The sequence below is a fragment of the Mobula birostris genome, chromosome 8 (genome assembly GCF_030028105.1).
Source record: "Mobula birostris isolate sMobBir1 chromosome 8, sMobBir1.hap1, whole genome shotgun sequence".
In the NCBI taxonomy this organism is placed as follows: domain Eukaryota; kingdom Metazoa; phylum Chordata; class Chondrichthyes; order Myliobatiformes; family Myliobatidae; genus Mobula; species Mobula birostris.
Genome location: NC_092377.1, coordinates 82,564,585 through 82,582,997, shown reverse-complemented (window position 1 = coordinate 82,582,997; position 18,413 = coordinate 82,564,585). Strand labels below are relative to the sequence as shown.

The 18,413-nt window shown below is 41.6% G+C and overlaps 1 protein-coding gene across 1 annotated transcript in view; it reads right to left on the bottom strand.

The window, feature by feature from the left end:
- Positions 1-14,849, bottom strand: part of LOC140201439 (beta-soluble NSF attachment protein) — a 41,391-nt gene extending 26,542 nt beyond the window's left edge. The window contains exons 1-5 of the mRNA XM_072265550.1: positions 14,653-14,849; positions 11,409-11,488; positions 4,508-4,624; positions 1,592-1,638; positions 1,370-1,447 (exon numbers count right to left, since the gene is read on the bottom strand). Coding sequence (XP_072121651.1) covers positions 1,370-1,447; positions 1,592-1,638; positions 4,508-4,624; positions 11,409-11,488; positions 14,653-14,750 — 420 coding nt within the window. The 5' untranslated portion in view covers positions 14,751-14,849. The remainder of the gene's footprint in view (positions 1-1,369; positions 1,448-1,591; positions 1,639-4,507; positions 4,625-11,408; positions 11,489-14,652) is intronic.
- Between the last annotated feature and the right edge of the window lie 3,564 nt (positions 14,850-18,413).

Here is an 18,413-nt window from a genome sequence, read left to right as displayed (position 1 = left end):
CCAGTTTGTTGATATAGAAGGCCACCTGTTTTCAATGAATTCGTAAGAATAAATACCCGCGCTCTCTGTGAGATCCCACAGGATGGTAGATATTCACCAGACCAAACCATAATGAAGACAAAGGAGCATTCTAGATAAGTCAAGAAGCCAAAATCTGAGGGAAACCATCTCAAAGACATAGAACATACCTCAGAGCTCAGTGTGATCCATCAAGAAAAAGTGGAAAAATATATGAAACCACAGCCATACCGGCTAGGTCAAGCCATCCCTCTAAACTTAGTCACCAGAGAAGAACGGCACTTGTAAGCAAAGCTACTGTGACAGAAACAAACACTCAGAGTGAGCTGCAGAGGTCAATGTCTGCAACTGGAGATGGAGTTCATGGCTCCACAATCTCTAAGGCCTTTCACAAAAAGGGTTCTTATGGAAGAGAGGCAAGGGAGAAGATCTGGTTTTTAAAAAAAAGTGAGTATCCTTGCCTGCAAAGAGTTATTTCGAAGATACTGCAAAGACGTGGAAGAAGGTCTTGCGGTCAGATGAGATTAAAGTGGGAATTTTTAGTCTCAACACTAAGCGGTACATGTGGCATAAATCTAATACTGCGCACAAGCCAGGTAACAGCACCCTAGTGATGGCAGCATCAGGCTTTGGGGATGTTTTTCAGCAGCAGTGACTGGAAATCTGGTCAAGATTGATGGGAAGTTGAATTCTGCTAAATATACAGAGACATCCTGGAATAAAACCTGCTAACCTCTGCCAGAAAACTGAAACCGTGGAGGAAGTTCATCTTTCAGCAGGGCAACAACCCAAAGCACACTCCCAGAGCAACCACAGAGTGGCTTCAAATGAAGAAAATTGATGTCCTCAAGTGGCCCAGGCAGAGTCATGACCTTAACCCAATCGAACATCTCTGGCAAAACCTCAAGAATGCTGTCCACTGTCGCTCCCCAACTAACCTAACAGCTTGAGGAACTCTGCAAAGAGGAATGGGTAAATCTTTCTCTATCACGTTGTGCAAAGCTCATTGAGGTGTACTCAAAAAGATCCATAAAGGCTGTAACAGCTGCAAGTGTTGTTCAAAGGGGGCAAGTAAAGGGGGTGAATACTTTAGAACTGCAGACATTTTTAGTTTTTCATGCTTTACAATTATCCCTGGTTTTGTGCTCCAGTGCGGAAAAAAAGAGGAGCACGTGATTCACAAATAAAAACTCTCAGTTAAATTGATCAAAATCCCTGGTTTTAATACTCATTTATGTGAACAAAGGGTTGGGACTGAATACTTTTACAAGGCACTGTATTCACATTTTACAAGAATGTATACTGAAGAGTGCATTCGGTGTATGAAAAAAGGCTCAGTATAACACAATACCTTTTCAATATCTACCAGTTCAGATTCATAAATTTCTGCAATTGTAATGTGGTGTTTTGCTGCAATCGTAAATCTCCCCTGTAGAATAAAAGTAAAGAATTTTGTTATGCATTTGATCTGTGCTTTCAGATAAACTTGCTATGTGAACATCATCTGCTACTCTTGGTTACAGATGCATTAAAATAATTAGTGATCTCAGAAATACATAATCAAGCTTCTTACCATATCTGTGTATATATCGATGGCTGCATTTAAGCAGTTGATGGCCTCTGTAGGGAAAACAGTAAGGCTGCTTCAGAAAAGCTATCTCCATCATTAAAATGTTCAATCTATAGATAACATTTTAGTTATTTCAGTTTACAATCTCCTACAGGCCTGCTAAGTGATAGGTTGGTCTGAATAGATCAAAACATCATTCAAATCAATTGGGCTGCATACAAATATCTATAAGAAACTAGCAGATTGGACAGACAAATCTTGAGAGATCATTACTAAGAGAAACAGAATATCAATTATTCTACCATCAAGTTAAGTGAGCTTTCTTAAATAAAGAGGAACTAAGGTTTTGACTGCTGTGTCCTGCTGTTAAATAGGGCAGACAAACAGTTAAGACAATTCATGCCAGATAATTAATGACAAAAGAGACAAAGTATTAGAGAAAATGAGAATAAATAACAGTCCTGGAGCATGGAAACAGGACACGTGTAGATGGGCAGAAAGTTTGGAATGAGCTGAAGAGCCTGTTTCTGTGCTGTACAACTCCAGCAGCTCAGGAAACCATCTCACATTGAACCTTACAGCATCAGGCAAGGTCCTGTTTACAGCTTAGAGGTTCTCCACTTGGAAAAATCAAGAAAGCTTCTTTAAAGGACTGCTGTAGTTGGTGGTCACAGGACAGATTTTATTTGTCAGAGAATAGTGTGGGCTGGGTTGGAGATCAGAGTAGAGGAAAGGTGCTTTAATTATGGGAGCTCCGCCAACCCACTTGGATTAGAGCTTTAAGATTCTAGTCACATTTCTGTGTTTTACAGAAGAATTCTCTCTCTACGTTCTTAAAGTTCTGTTGGGAAACAAATACTGACTATAGGATTACAAGGCCTAGAAAATTCATTTCAAATAAAAACACTAGAGTACAGTGCCTAATACCACTTCAGTGGAAAATCAACTGTAGATAGAAGTCAGAAATTTATTGCAAGGTCCACAAAATCAGTTATTCTCATTCTAGGTCCTTCTTCTGATGTTCTAATGCACAGAGAACCCCCAATGCCTGAACCCCAGGTGCAAACTGTGTGCAGAGAATCAAAAAGAAGTACAGAAAAGGGACAGGTCCTTTGGCCCAATACATCCTTGCCAACCATGGTGCCCACCCCCAGCTTGTCCCAACTTCCAGTGTCCGGTACATATCCCTCTGCTTCGCCCTTCCACATACCTATCCAAATGTTCCCTTAATGATCCGATTGTTCCTGCCTCAGCCAACATATTGCACATAATCTTCACCCCCTGTGTGAAGAAATTTCCCCTCAGTCTGTTTTAAATCTTTCTCCTCTCACCCTAAATCTATGCTCCCTAGTTTTGGACTCCCTACCCCAGGAAAAACACCATTACCATCTACCTTGTCTATGCCTCCTCATAATTTTAAAAATTTCTATAAAGTTCCACTTCATTCTTCTACCGAAGTAAAGATCCAGCCTGGCCAACCTTTCCCTATAACTCAGCCTTGTCTTCTCAGTACTCGTTCCACTTTTTTTAATCCATACTGGGCCGCCTAAACTATACACAGCACTCCAGTTGCAGCCTCTCCAACAACCTATACAACTGCAGCAGTGTTCCATCTCCTATTCTCAGTACCTTAACCAATGCTAAATGCCTCTTCCACCAACCTGTCTACCCATGATGCCACCTTCAGCAAGCAATGCTCTTCCCCTACTAGGTCCCCAAGTTCCATTACACTCCCCGGTGCCCTACCAAGTCCTACGCTGGTTTAACTTTCCAGAACGCATCACCTCACACTTATCTGTTTTGAAATCCATTTGCCATTCCTCAGTCCACTTCCTCAACTGATCGGGATCACCCTGTAATCAATACTAACCTTCACAATCAAAACCCTTCCCAATTTTGTGTCATTTGCAGACTAAAACACTGCGCATTTTTTCTGTGGTATCGAAGGAATTTTCCCGATGATATTAATGGTTTCCAAAACGTCCTGCTAAATGAGCCTGGGAAAGATAAACGCTATTGCACTTGCTATTTTCCCCTCTTCTCATCACTTCTTTCTTAATGAGTACGGGGAACAGGTAAATGCAGTAAAGCTGTGCTGACCTCATACAACTGTGCCAGCCGGGAACTGAATGAATGTATGGTGGTGTGATGGTGGGAGGGGCTAGACACTGAAAACGCATCAGGTTCATAACTTCATATTACGTCCAGATGAATCTGCCACTTGACTGTGTGGAGGGAAACAGTGCTGCCTGGCATCTCCACCGTCACTATTGAGTCAATAGACAATAGGTGCAGGACTAGTCCATTCAGCCCTTCGAGCCAGCACCACCATTCACTGTGACCATGGCTGATCATCCACAATCAGTATCCAGTTCCTGACTGATCCTTTTGCTTTTGCTGTTGCAACAACTTCCTTTCTTGCCTCAGAGAATTGAACACTCCACTGACAACAGCCAAGGTCTCAAGTCAAAAGCTTTCGATTCATCAGGTTCAAATTAACTAGAGCAGCTACCACTGCAACAGTTCAGGGCACTACTGGAGTTCCTACTCTGAGCTAACCATTCTTGTGAGCTACATTCAACCCCACTTAAATCAACGATATTCAAGTGAAACTGTTAACCTGGCAAGAACGGAAAGTGACGGTGTCACTGAATCCCAAAGGTGGCCTTTGTTTCCCATTCTCCACCTTCTACAATATAGAGTACCTCTCCAAAGGGTTCAAGGCAGACTATATCATGGGTTACTTTGGTGAGGGACGGGACTGCTACTGACATCTGAGGAAAAAGACAACATGAGTAGTTTCCCCACTCCCCACAGCATACCCTCACCTGTACTACCAAATTGTTAGCAAGCCTGATTTGCCCACATTAAATTAAATTAAGATGGGGATTTGCACCCGGTTTAATTTACATCTCTTACCTTGCGGATCTGCTTTCTTGTACGCATTCCCTGCATCCACAAAACTGGTGGCAGCATCGTGTTTGCTCTGCAGCTGCAAATGGAGTTTGGCTGACTGGCAAAATGCATTCCCTGCGGCTGTTCGATGCAAAGGAAACAATGAGATCTGCTGTACTTCAACACATGACAGAACAGTGACAACTCCCCAGGAACCTAGTGAGACCGCTCCCCTTGCTCAGCACAGCCAATGTAACTGGTAGACTGTAGATTATTGGTTTCATGATAAACCACCAGTGAACATTACTGGCTTATAGTTTGACCTAATGCTTGGATTAAAAAGAATACAGATATTTTGCTGTGCATTGTAATCCTGGGATTTCTGAGGTTTACAAGAACCAAACCTTCTTCCTTTGCAACTCAAGCTACTTCAATGATCTAAAACAGAAAAAGCAAAGACCAATGAGCTTGTTGCTTAATTATATCATGGCTCAATTATCCCATGCAGATTGAATGATTTGGTCAAATCCACAAGTCACAAATTTAAGATGCAATCATGGATGAAACTGTAGCTGCTGTTCCTATTCAGTTTGCAAAGTTCTGACGATTGTGGTACTAACAGAGTTCCACAGGAAGGGACTCTGCAGTCCTTTTTTTTTTGCAGTTAAACTGATGTTACAGATTTTTATGGATTGCATCTGTTACAGATATCGTCTTTCAATGTTAACTGAGAAATTAGTTGTGATCCCGGAGAGAGTTGTGGGTTTTGTAAATATCTGTAACTGGCTTGGCATATTTAGGATTCAGATTTAAAATCAATAGAAGGGATGATAGAATAAACCTGATTCTGATTCTGAGAAGGGAGTACCAGGAAGGAGAAGAGAACAAGAACAGACAACACTGGAAATATACAGCAGGTCTGCTTGCATCTGTTGGAAGAGAAACAGAGCGAGTATTTCTGGATTAAGATCTTCCATCAGGAAAGGAAAAAATAGTTTTCTACAAGGGCCATGAACTATCTGAAAGGGAAATGGAATCCTTGTCCATTAGAATTTTCTCCAAAGGACAAATGGATAAGCGGGATTAAGGTAGAAACTGGAACATGACTGTAAACTGGGCAGCTCCTTTGAGCTGACATATGGTGATACTGAATGATTCTGTATTTCAAAAGTTCAATTCCAGCTCAAATAAAAAACAAGTAATCAAACGCGAGAGGGACTAAGTGGTCAAACATGCTATGTGTGCAACTTCAATCATCATTCACACACACTTTGTGATCCCATCCAATTTCGCAGTGCAAAAATTTCAATTGCAGCAATATCAGGCAATGTGGGAAATTGTTCTGATGTAATCCTTTCGGTTATTTTCCAACACTGATGATTTGGGTTTGAGTTGTGAAATCAGCTACGCACAGAAGGTACAATGGAATGGAAGATCAACAGGAACTGCGCACAAGAAATTTGTCTGGTATGCAAATAGGTTAAAAATGTATATTTTATTGTTGTAAAATTTTAAACAACGCACGTGGGTCAAAAATGTGAATAGCATGAGAAAACAGAGTTGGCCGAGAAAAGTTTAAAAGGGCTAACAAAGAAAACATGTCACTTTCAATGTACAGACAATAGTCTGTAAAAGGATGGAAAACTGGAATCTGGCCTATGGATATTGTGCCAGGAACAAGATAATTATAGATACAGTGTTCAACAATGATGATTGCAAATACTACATTCACATGCTGGAACTGAGGAAACAAAAATACAATCACAGGGGCTCCCTGGGTTACTTATGACCTGACTTTAGGAAATTTGACTTTATGCAAATTTTCCCATAATTCTTTTAAAATAACTTTTCAAGTTAGTTAGGCTATGTAAAGAAAGTTATATACAGAATTTTCAGGACTTATGGAATACGGGCAACAGCCAGTTAATTCAAAAATCAGTCTTTAAAACTGTTTACATGTAAACTTCCACAGTAATCAAACAGGTACTATGACCTGTTCAGGAGGCAGGCTGTCACTCATGCTTTGGAAACTAGTCTCTAAAGACTAGCAACACACATAAAAGTTGGTGGTGAACGCAGCAGGCCAGGCAGCGTCTCTAGGAAGAGGTGCAGTCAATGTTTCAGGCCGAGACCCTTCGTCAGGACTAACTGAAGGAAGAGTGAGTAAGGGATTTGAAAGTTGGAGGGGGAGGGGAAGATCCAAAATGATAGGAGAAGACAGGAGGGGGAGGGATGGAGCCAAGAGCTGGACAGGTGATAGGCAAAAGGGATACGAGAGGATCATGGGACAGGAGGTCCGGGAAGAAAGACAAAGAGGGGGGGAACCCAGAGGATGGGCAAGGGGTATATTCAGAGGGACAGAGGGAGAAAAAGGAGAGTGAGAGAAAGAATGTGTGTATAAAAATAAGTAATAGATGGGGTATGAGGGGGAGGTGGGGCATTAGCGGAAGTTAGAGAAGTCGATGCTCATGCCATCAGGTTGGAGGCTACCCAGACGGAATATAAGGTGTTGTTCCTCCAACCTGAGTGTGGCTTCATCTTTACAGTAGTGGAGGCCATGGATAGACATGTTAGAATGGGAATGGGATGTGGAATTAAAATGTGTGGCCACTGGGAGATCCTGCTTTCTCTGGTGGACAGAGCGTAGGTGTTCAGCAAAGCGGTCTCCCAGTCTGCGTCGGGTCTCGCCAATATATAAAAGGCCACATCGGGAGCACCGGACGCAGTATATCACCCCAGCCGACTCACAGGTGAAGTGTTGCCTCACCTGGAAGGACTGTTTGGGGCCCTGAATGGTGGTAAGGGAGGAAGTGTAAGGGCATGTGTAGCACTTGTTCTGCTTACACGGATAAGTGCCAGGAGGGAGATCAGTGGGGAGGGATGGGGGGGCAAATGGACAAGGGAGTTGCGTAGGGAGCGATCCCTGCTGAAAGCGGGGGGGGGGGGAGATGTGCTTAGTGGTGGGATCCCGTTGGAGGTGGTGGAAGTTACGGAGAATAATATGTTGGACCCGGAGGCTGGTGTGGTGGTAGGTGAGGACCAGGGGAACCCTATTCCTAGTGGGGTGGCGGGCGGATGGAGTGAGAGCAGATGTACGTGAAATGGGGGAGATGCGTTTAAGAGCAGAGTTGATAGTGGAGGAAGGGAAGCCCCTTTCTTTAAAAAAGGAAGACATCTCGCTCGCCCCATCCCTCCCCACTGATCTCCCTCCTGGCACTTATCCGTGTAAGCGGAACAAGTGCTACACATGCCCTTACACTTCCTCCCTTACCACCATTCAGGGCCCTAAACAGTCCTTCCAGGTGAGGCAACACTTCACCTGTGAGTCGGCTGGGGTGATATACTGTGTCCGGTGCTCCCGATGTGGCCTTTTATATATTGGCGAGACCCGACGCAGACTGGGAGACCACTTTGCTGAACACCTACGCTCTGTCCGCCAGAGAAAGCAGGATTTCCCCGTGACCACACATTTTAATTCCACATCCCATTCCCATTCTGACATGTCTATCCACGGCCTCCTCTACTGTAAAGATGAAGCCACACTCAGGTTGGAGGAACAACACCTTATATTCCGTCTGGGTAGCCTCCAACCTGATGGCATGAACATCGACTTCTCTAACTTCTGCTAATACTCCACCTTCCCCTCGTACCCCATCTGTTATTTATTTTTATACACACATTCTTTCTCTCACTCTCCTTTTTCTCCCTCTGTCCCTATGAATATACCCCTTGCCCGTCCTCTGGATCCCCGCCCCCCCCCCCCGTCTTTCTTCCCGGACCTCCTGTCCCATGATCCTCTCGTATTCCCTTTTGCCTATCACCTGTCCAGCTCTTGGCTCCATCCCTCCCCCTCCTGTCTTCTCCTATCATTTTGGATCTCCCCCTCCCCCTTTCAAATCCCTTACTCACTCTTCCTTCAGTTAGTCCTGACAAAGGGTCTCGGCCTGAAACGTCGACTGAACCTCTTCCTAGAGATGCTGCCTGGCCTGCTGCGTTCACCAGCAACTTTTATGTGTGTTGCTTGAATTTCCAGCATCTGCAGAATTCCTGTTGTTTACGTCTCTAAAGACTAGGTAAATCTCTTCTATTAACACTTGTAAACATCCATTGATACTTTAAGACAACTGAAACCAGTCACTAGATGTGGGGCATTTTGATTCTGTACCATTATAATTGCATAAGGGAAGACAATAAATAAATAAATGTTCATGCTCAGTGAAATTGTTTATGACTCAAGGAATGCAATAAATAAACAGTTTACAGACAGCTCTCAAGAACAGAGCCCTTGTGTAACCAAGGGACTGACTCAACTGGAAAACGTACAAGAGCATCAAAACTGATCTGAAATGCAAAAAGCATGAGCTATGAAGAAACAGGGAGTTTTGAAATAATAAAATAATCTGTTGTTTTACTCGAGGAAAATAGCGCACTCAAAAAGAGTATTTGATTTTACAGATATGCTAGGTCACTAGAGATGGACCATATTCCTCCTAACTTCTTTCAAACGTGCTCCTAAAAAGCAGAGACACGGCATATTTACAAATTTCACATTTCCACAGCATTTAAAACATGTTATATTATGTCTCAATGCAACCTACCCTTTACTTGTTTTTCTCTTGTGATACTGGAGAGAAACAAGTTAAAACGGTCACAGTTACATTCATTGAATAAAACATCTCCCCTGAACATTTGTATATCTATGAGGAGACCATCAATGCTACTAAAAATCTGGTGCACCATTAGAAGCATTCCTTCTTATGGACTTATCATCAGGAAGAAAAGCCTTGTCTGTTCTTTTGCTTCACACTACGATTGATAGCATACTTCGATTTGGCAGGTCTCACAAGAACATAACAAGAGGAGGAACAAGCCCCTCAAGCCTGCTTTACCATTCAATACGATCCTGACCGCTCTGCATTGATCTCAGTTCCTCTTCTGTGCCAGGTCCCTACGACCCTCTCATTCCAAACCCAGGTCAACAGACTGATCTGGCAGCAGATGTCAGGGTCAGACAGCTTCTGTTCCCAATGTGAGAAAAACCAGCATATGTGGATTGTTGAGTGGGATAGAGGTGAAATTTTAGATCAACATCCCATTTCAAGTTTATTGTCATCGGACTGTACGTATATACAATCAAATGAAACGATGTTCCCTCGGGCCATGGTGCACCACCGCACATATATTACACACAACACACAAAACAAAATATTACCACAAATAAGTTAATAAAATATAATTCAAAATGCATGTGAAGTGCACAGCATAGGTAAACAGTACAGTAATCAGTTTGCTGTCCATGTGAAAAGACCCTGGTGATGGCAGGATATTCATTGATCTCACAATCAAACTGAATATTTTAAGGTTGTTTTAGAAGATTGTGACAACATTAACGCGAGAATCCAGGACTTTGCGGATTATAAAATTTGCTTCAAATAACAGTTCAATTGTCAGCATGTGATCATAGCTGCTGTCAGAGCTTGCAGAAAGGTATGACAAACAAATTATTTTTCCATAACTATAATTGTAATTATAGAGTCTTGATGAAGAGACTCAGCCTGAAATGTCAGCTATTCATTCATTTTCATAGATGCTACCTGATCTGCTGAGTTCCTCCAGAATTTTGTGTGTTACTCTGCATTTCCTCCATCTACAGAATCACTTGTGTTTATAGTTATCACTAATACCCAGTTCAAAATACTGACTGCACCTTCACTATGTTTAACTCTGGATTTTGGATACTAACTTCGAAAGTTAGTGACATTTGCCCCTTAGCAAGTTTCACATCATTCCACTGACATTATGGACAAGATCATTATAGTTCTTTTTAATTGAAATTCTCAAAAATATTTTATTACCCAATTCAACATACTGTTCTACAAAATAAAAACATTTCATGTTTCTAGCTAAATGCAATTTGCCTGGTTTTGAAACAGGACAGAGAAGATTTAATTGTTATTGCACTACTTTGAACCACAACTTCAACTACAATTAGCTCATTTTTTTAAACGATGAGGTTTGAATATATTATGTGGTTGTAACTAAAAATTATTGCCTTTTGAACTCTCCAGAAGCTTCATCTGTCCACTCGTATGTGACTACCTCAAACGTCATATTTAATCCTCTAATCCTTTACATCCATTTGCTGGGATTTTAAACAATCTTTCAATTGAAGATTTACTTTTGTCCATCTCAAAATTAAATCCATCTTATCTTTCTTTAATCTGCTCTATTATCTATCTACAAGCATCAAAATGCTATATATGATTACTTCATAATAAATTAAGCTTCAAAATATGTGAGAGCAGGGAATGATTTGTTGAAAATATTGGACAATACTAAAAAAAAAATCAGAATTCTCTGAAAGGAGCACCTTGAAAATGGGGAGACTTGCTGGAGATATGAATAAAAGGTTGAAAAGGCTCATAAGTGGAGTGCACTTTAATTGTTGTTTCAGCAAGGACCAAGACAAATATTTTAAACGTGCACCAACCAAGTAGGCAGCAATGGCACTTGCCTTTCTGCAGCATGACTTGCAACCACTGATGCAGCAACAGGCTGTCTGTTGTATTTGACGCTGTGGCATAAATGAAATCATTTATGCAAATGCATTCTTTAAAAGGTGAATTGCCTTGACTTTACTTGGGATGTCTTTAAATAGTTTGGGGTTTATATCATTGCAAGAAATGGGGATTGCTTAACAGAATAAAAATAAAACCATGCATAAACATATCCATTGTCATTTTATGTTCATTGCTCTGAAGAATAGGCAATATAATTCAATTCTACTAAATTAACATGAATTCCATTCCTTTAGCATAATAAATGCAGTTTATGTCCAACTGTCACCTTTATTTTGAAGATTTGACGAGCAACATCATGTTTGCATTCACCCTGTGGACTATAATCCAGATTGAATGTAACTCACCACTCCAGTTTTTAGCCATCTTGAACATGTTTGCAGCTCTTGCAAACATTTCACATGCTTCTTCTATTCTTGAGTTCCCTCTGTAATGAAATATAATATTGAAAATATAATCAACAGTCCATCATTTATTTCCTAAACCCACCTCTCTCTCCTAATATAATAGATTTTCACCCAGGACTTCTCCTATATAATCCTACAAACATCAGACGTGATTAAACAGACACAAAGACTGGTCTGGGAGTGCAGTCCAATGATTTTATCCTTTAGCATATACTTCTCAGTCCCACATGGCACTTAATGAAAACAGATCCAATCATGTTCATCTCACACAATCTCAGTTACAGTCCTCTGGTCAAGCTACCTGCCAGGCATCCTTAAATGTGCAATACTAAATATCAATGTGCTATTCAATAAAGGGGTTTGTTTACTCCATTTTGTTTGACCATTTTTACATAATGTTCAAAAGCTGACATTTCTGTTTCTAACAGTACAATTAAAAATCAAAGATTCATGAATCAATGATGTAATTTTATAAATTACTAAAAAGGAATTTCAAATTAATTCTAGGAGGAGGCATCAGTTGCCTGGATTTACACCATCTGTGCTTCTGGTACCTCAAAGCTCAGTGCACAATATGGCAGGGCTGTTCATGTTATGCCTAATGAAGCTTGCACAACTCTGTTCTATTTAATATTTTTTGTTGTTTTATTTCCTATTTGAGCTCTGCCAGCATGAAGAATTCCCAAAAGAATATCAGACTATTGTGACAAATATTCCTAATTAGGATATTAAAATTCGTTAGGTTAAGCGTTTGTGGAAACATTGCTTCTAATGTAATAAACAATCATAAGGCTCAACAACATAAGGCATCCAACAAAAAGACAGGATGCTACTGAAAAAAATGTACAGATCTCCTCGTTCTATAAACTCCTCCAAGTCGCTCACCATCCTGACTTGGAAACATATCACCGTTCCTTCAATGTCACTGGGTCAAAATTATAGAATTCCCTCCCTAACAGCACTGTGGATATACCTACACATCAGGGACTGCAGCGGTTCAAGAAGGCAACTCATCACCACCTTCTCAAGAGTAACTAGGGATGGTCAATAAATGCTGGCTTAGCTGGTGATGCCCACATTCCGTAAATGAATTTTTAAAAAAGAAATATACTGTTGATGAACAAAATTGTATACAAATAGCTCATGGATCCAAGTTTATTAGGGAGAAAATGACAGCTGTAGATCACAATTAAAGCAACCAGTGGAAGGGTGGTTTAAATTCAAACAAACCTTTAAAATAAATCATGAAGGGAATTTTTCTTGTAATCAATGTGCATTAGGTCTAATATCACACATAATAGGTCCTCGCTTTTACATAATTTCTCATGCATGGTTACTTTCCTCCAAAAGGACCACAACCTTGTCGTAAGGTTTGGAGGCTTGCGTGCCTCAATGACCCGGAGAGCTGTGTTGGCTGGAGTCAGGGCTTTGTGCTTTGGCTCTTGGTAGGGTCACCCACACCAAAACAGGTCAAAGGGCAAGTGTGGTCCACCAGTCCTCCACCTTCAGGGGCTCAGCACAGAGCTAACACCCCTGACTGGTAAAACAGAACTGTTATGGAGACAGCAATGAAGAATGCTTCTACATCTGAGTGCGGTGGCGTTCCCGAGTCTCCACCCAGGACATGCATGGCTGACAGTGGTGAAAACCGAGAGGAAGCTATTGGCACAACGAAGGAAGCCCTGAACACTGCCAGAGATGGAGAGCCTTCATTCATACCTGAAACACCAGCGGCATAACGGGAGCAAGTTATTTACTTTGAATGTAAAAAGCATTTATGAAATGATGTCAGAAAATGAAAGCTAAAAGCCAATTAAAATGGTTTATGTCTGAAGAATTTTAACTGCCTTTGTTAATTCCCTAATGGTATTACAAAATTTATCCAATAAATATGCAAAGCAAGTAGGCAGGAAAGTCCAAATTATAATTTCTGGCCTTTGTTGAAGATACTATTCCTACTGATTATAGAGTTGGAGTCACCAGAATTGGACTAACAGAGGGGAGATTACAGGCCCGTTTCTGCCTGTAATACAGTCAGACCCTTCTCCATTGGAAGGTGGGTTTTTATGTAGTTATCAGGGGATTGTGATAGCCCCAGCAGCCATTCTAATTGTTGTTCATCATAAGGTTGACAGATAAACGATATCCACTCAGCTGACGGGCCGGGTATGCTTTGCAGTAATGCCATTGGAATGCAGCAAGGAGGGAGGCGGAGGAGAGATCAGCTTTTCAACTCAATCTCTATCAGATATACTATTTACCATTTGAAGAGTGCACTACTGGATCCACGTGAATTAATAACATTAAATTTCAGCAAAACAATTATTTGGTGAGGAATCGCTTCAACAAATTTAAAATCTCAAAGGTGTTTTGAATAAAATCAATACAACTAATTATTCCCATTGAAGATCGATACTAATTTCTTGAACACCGAACTTATTTATTAAATTCAGTACTCCAGGGAATACTTAGGAAACGATTTATTCTGGTGCGATTTCTAGAATCGGTTGTTTATGCTACTGCTGGTCATGATAATCGCAGATACATGCTGTGCAGAGAGGCGAGGACAATTTCTTGTGCAGGAAACACGACAAGTCCAGGACCAGGACCAGCACCAGCGTCTGGAGAGCAGCTGCAATCTTACCCGTGGGTGTCGTCCAATACACATTTCCTTCTGCTCTCGGCAAAAAAAAATGGCCTTTACTTGTTCAGCAATTTAAAGGGCAAAACCCAGTGCGAATAGATTATTTTCCATTTAGTTGCCATGCAATTCTCCACACCAGCCTCAATAATTGGATTATGCATAAGGGGAAATACTTATTGTTTCCTCCCAGCCTCTTTATTTCCTATTTTGGATGGTATATTCGTGCTTCTGAATTATTCCACAAGCTCTAGTATTCAAGATAAAAAGATGGCAGACAACATACTGCAGTGTTTTCAAAGAGGATTCCATCTGTGGAATTATTCAGTATAATAGGCTTTCGGATCTTCCCCCGCCACGGAACATAAATATGCATTGCACTTTTGTGCAATGTGAACAATATGCTGCCATTTATTTAATAAAATACATTTTTACTTGAAAAATGCAAAGAGTCAGCATGCAAATCCCTAAGGCAGTGCTTGCTGAGACAGCAGTATAATTACCCCGTTTACTGCCCAGCGATGCTGCTGCTACCTCTCTTACCCAAACAAGCCTCCTAAGAACGAATGCGACGATTTCACCTTCTTCTCAGCATCGGCCATCAGCTGCATGGCTTCTTTCTCTTTGCCAGAATTATCCATTTTGCAATTACTCTTTTTTTTTGTGTGTCAAAGTAAGGGCATGTAATTCTGCAGCCGACTACGACCTTACAGCTTGCAAAGCGCCCCCCCCCCGTTTTCTTTTGCTGCACCTGATTGAGTCCGACCCACTCCGCCCGCGGTTCGACCAAGTCGGCACACCAGAACATCGACGCGAGTCGTGAAGCACGCCGGGTCTAGTAGTTCCTATCAGGCAGACTCCCGCATCAAGAACTGAAAAAGGACTACGGGTCCCAGAATGCTCTGCGCCAAGCCGTGTCTTGGCAACCCCCAAGCATCCACTGCCAGCACATGATAATGGACGGATGCTCGCCAGCTGCAAATATGTAGTGTATGGGACCATTCGAAAAGTTCTGTGTTAATGTAACTGTACTTGCCTGCACATTTGCATCCGGAAACCAGGTCAATCTGCTCAATTGAATATTGCCAGTGCGTATGTTTCACATGCACCTCCTCATAAATAATTCTGTTCTTCCTTTCTCTAATGTACAATTACGCGGCTTCCTTTTAAACATATATATGCTGGCCTCCTGAAAATAAAAAAAAGAAAACTGTAGAAGTTGAAAATTTCAAACAAAAACAGTAAATATAGGAAATGGAAATGGGAAGAGAAGCAGGTCCAAGACCCTCAGATGGGACGAGGAAATATTGTTGACAAGAAAAAATATAGAGAAAAGAATATTTACAGAACACTATTCACATAGAGCTACACTGTTTAACTCTGATATCTTAGAGCACAGTACTGTATTTGTCAACGTGGAGCGGAGATCGAGTCTATAAGTCTGGCGGGAGCAAACGATGTTGGGAATGGCGAGGGCGAAGCGCCACGGGAGGGGTGTGGTTCAGGTGGCAGAAATGGAGTGCAGACACACCCAGCCCTGAGACACCAGGCAAGGTTGTTTGATTCCAAACAACTGGTTTGTTGAATGCATCCCGGCTATATATACGTGCCTAAGACTTTCGCACAGTATTTAAACAAGTGAATAAGTAGCAGACAACAAATTTTATAAATCCTGCAGTTTGGTTACATGTCACCATCAGAAGCTGCAGGTACGAAGCAAAGTTTCACAAATCAAACTGAATTGCTAATATTCAATTTTTAAATAATCATATTGTTTCAGTTTTTCATTCTCTGCAACATTTCCTGATCCAAGTAGTATGTGCAGTATTTGCTCCTCATGAGGCATTTGGGTAGTACGCAGAGGAAATAATGAGGCTTTGAGACTGGTCTGAAACGTTAACTCTAATTCCCTCCATAGATGCTGCCTGACCTGCTAAGTCCCTCCAGCATATTATGTGTGTTATTCTGGATTTCTGGCATCTGCAGAATCTCTTGGGTTTATAACAAAGCTTAAGTTCGATTTCATTATGTTGATGAAAATATTTCATTGTGTTAAGTAAAAAGTATACACAGTGGCCACCTTATTAGGTACACCTGCTGGTTAATGCAAATATCTAATTGGCCTATCATGTGGCAGCAACTCAATACAAAAATCATGCAGACATGGGTGAGTAGTTCAGCTGTTGTTCAGACCAAACATCAGACTGGGGAAGAAATGTGATCTAAGTGACATTGACCAGGGAATGATTGCTGGTGCCAGATGGGGTGGTCTGAGTATCCCAGAAACTTCAGATCCTCTCGGATTTTTACACACAACAATCTCTAGAGTTTTCACTGAATGGCATGAAAAATGAAAAACATCCGGTGAACAGCAGTTTGGTGGACTAAAATGCGTTGTTAATGAGAGAGGTCAGAGGTGAATGGCCAGACTGATTCAAGCTGACAGGAAGATGACAGTAACTCAAATAACACGCGTTACAACCGTGGTGCACAGAAGAACATCTCTAAATGCATAACATGCACAAGTGGATGGACTACAGCAGCAGGAAACCACAAACACATGTTCAGTGGCCACTTTATTAGCCACAGAAAGCAATGAAACTGAACTAAGCCTCGTTATAAAAACAAAAGAGCCTGCAGAAGCTGGAAATCCAGAGCAGCACACACAAAATTTTGGAGGATTAGAAGAAGCCTGCATTCTCTGTGTGGCACATGCACTCAATGGCCACTTTATCAGGTTAGGGGTGCCATGGTGGCAGCTCAGCACGTTGGAGTATGGAGTTCAGTTCCAGCATCCCGTGTAAGCAAATTTTAATGTTCCTTCCCCTATGCGCATGGGTTTCCTCCGGGTGCTCTGGTTTCCTCCCACAGTCCAAAGACATTCCAGTTAGCAGATTAATTGGTCATTGTAAATTGTCCTGTGATTAGGCTAAGGTCAAATTGGGGGGTTGGTGGGTGCTATGGCTCGGAGGACCAGAAGGGCCTGTTCCATGCTGTGTCTCTAAATAAAATAAATATACAAATAAAAATACAGGAGAGAAACCCAGTGTGGTCTTCTGCTACCATAGCTCATCAACTTCAAGTTTCAACGTGTTGCACATTTAGAGAAGATCTTCTGCACACTGCAGTTGTAACACATAGTTATTTGAGTTACTGTCACCTTCCTGTCTGCTAAAACCAGTCTAGAATAACGTCTAGACTGAGAATGGGAAAGTTCTCTGAACTGTCCCATTAACGAGGCATTTTCACCCACTGAAATCCTGCTCACTCAATTTTTTTGTTTTTTGCACCATTTTCTGCAAGCCCTAGATACTGTTGTGCAAGAAAATCTGAGGAGATCTGTGGTTTCTGAGACATTGAAACCACCTCATTTGGTACCAATAATCATTGCACAGTGAAGTCACTTAGATCAGATTTTTTCCTCATTTTGATATTTGGTATGAACAATTGAACCTCTCGACTGTGTCTGCTTGCTTTTACGCATTGAGTTGCCGCCATATTTAGATATTAGGGTGTTTGAGTATTTGCATTAACAAGCAGGTATACAGGTTTACCTAATACAGTGGCCACTGAGTGTACAGTGAAATACGTCATTTGCATTAACAAGCAAATCAGCCAAGGATGTGCTTGGGGGGGGGGGGGCAGCGTGCGTTGCAACACATTCTGGCACCAAAAAAAGAGAGATCAGTGACAAAGAAACTGTATAAATGAAGAGAGCAGTTCAGGCTTATTAGGAATTGGTTAAGGAACATCAAGAAGCATGAAAGAAACATGGGGAAAACTAAAGTCCATTCCTCCGCCTTTGATTTCTGTGACAGATGACTGGTTCATCTGCATTATTGGTATGTCTTTTAAGCTCATAGTACCTGTGTTTTGGAAATCCTTTGTAGTTTGTCTTTTGGAAGCCGGATAACCGCATCTGCACCAGGTTACTCAAGCTGTAGCTCCTCAGAGAACATGTTAAGGAACTGGAGCTGCAGATTGATAACCTTCAGCTCATTCGGGAAACTGAGAGGTGATAGAAAGGATCTATAGGGAGGTAGTCACTCCTAAGTTGCAGGAGACAGGTCACTGGATGACTGTCAGGAGAGGGAAAGGAAATAGGCAGTCAGTACAGAGTGTCCCCATGGCCATTCCCCTCAATACAAGTATACTGCTTTGGATACTTTTGGTGCGGTGGGGGGAGATGATCTACCAGGAGGGAGCTGCAGTGACTGGGTCTCCAATAGTGAGTCTAACCTGTTACTCAGAAAGGAAGGGTGAGAGGAGGAGTGCTGTAGTAACGGGGGATTCCGTAGTTAGAG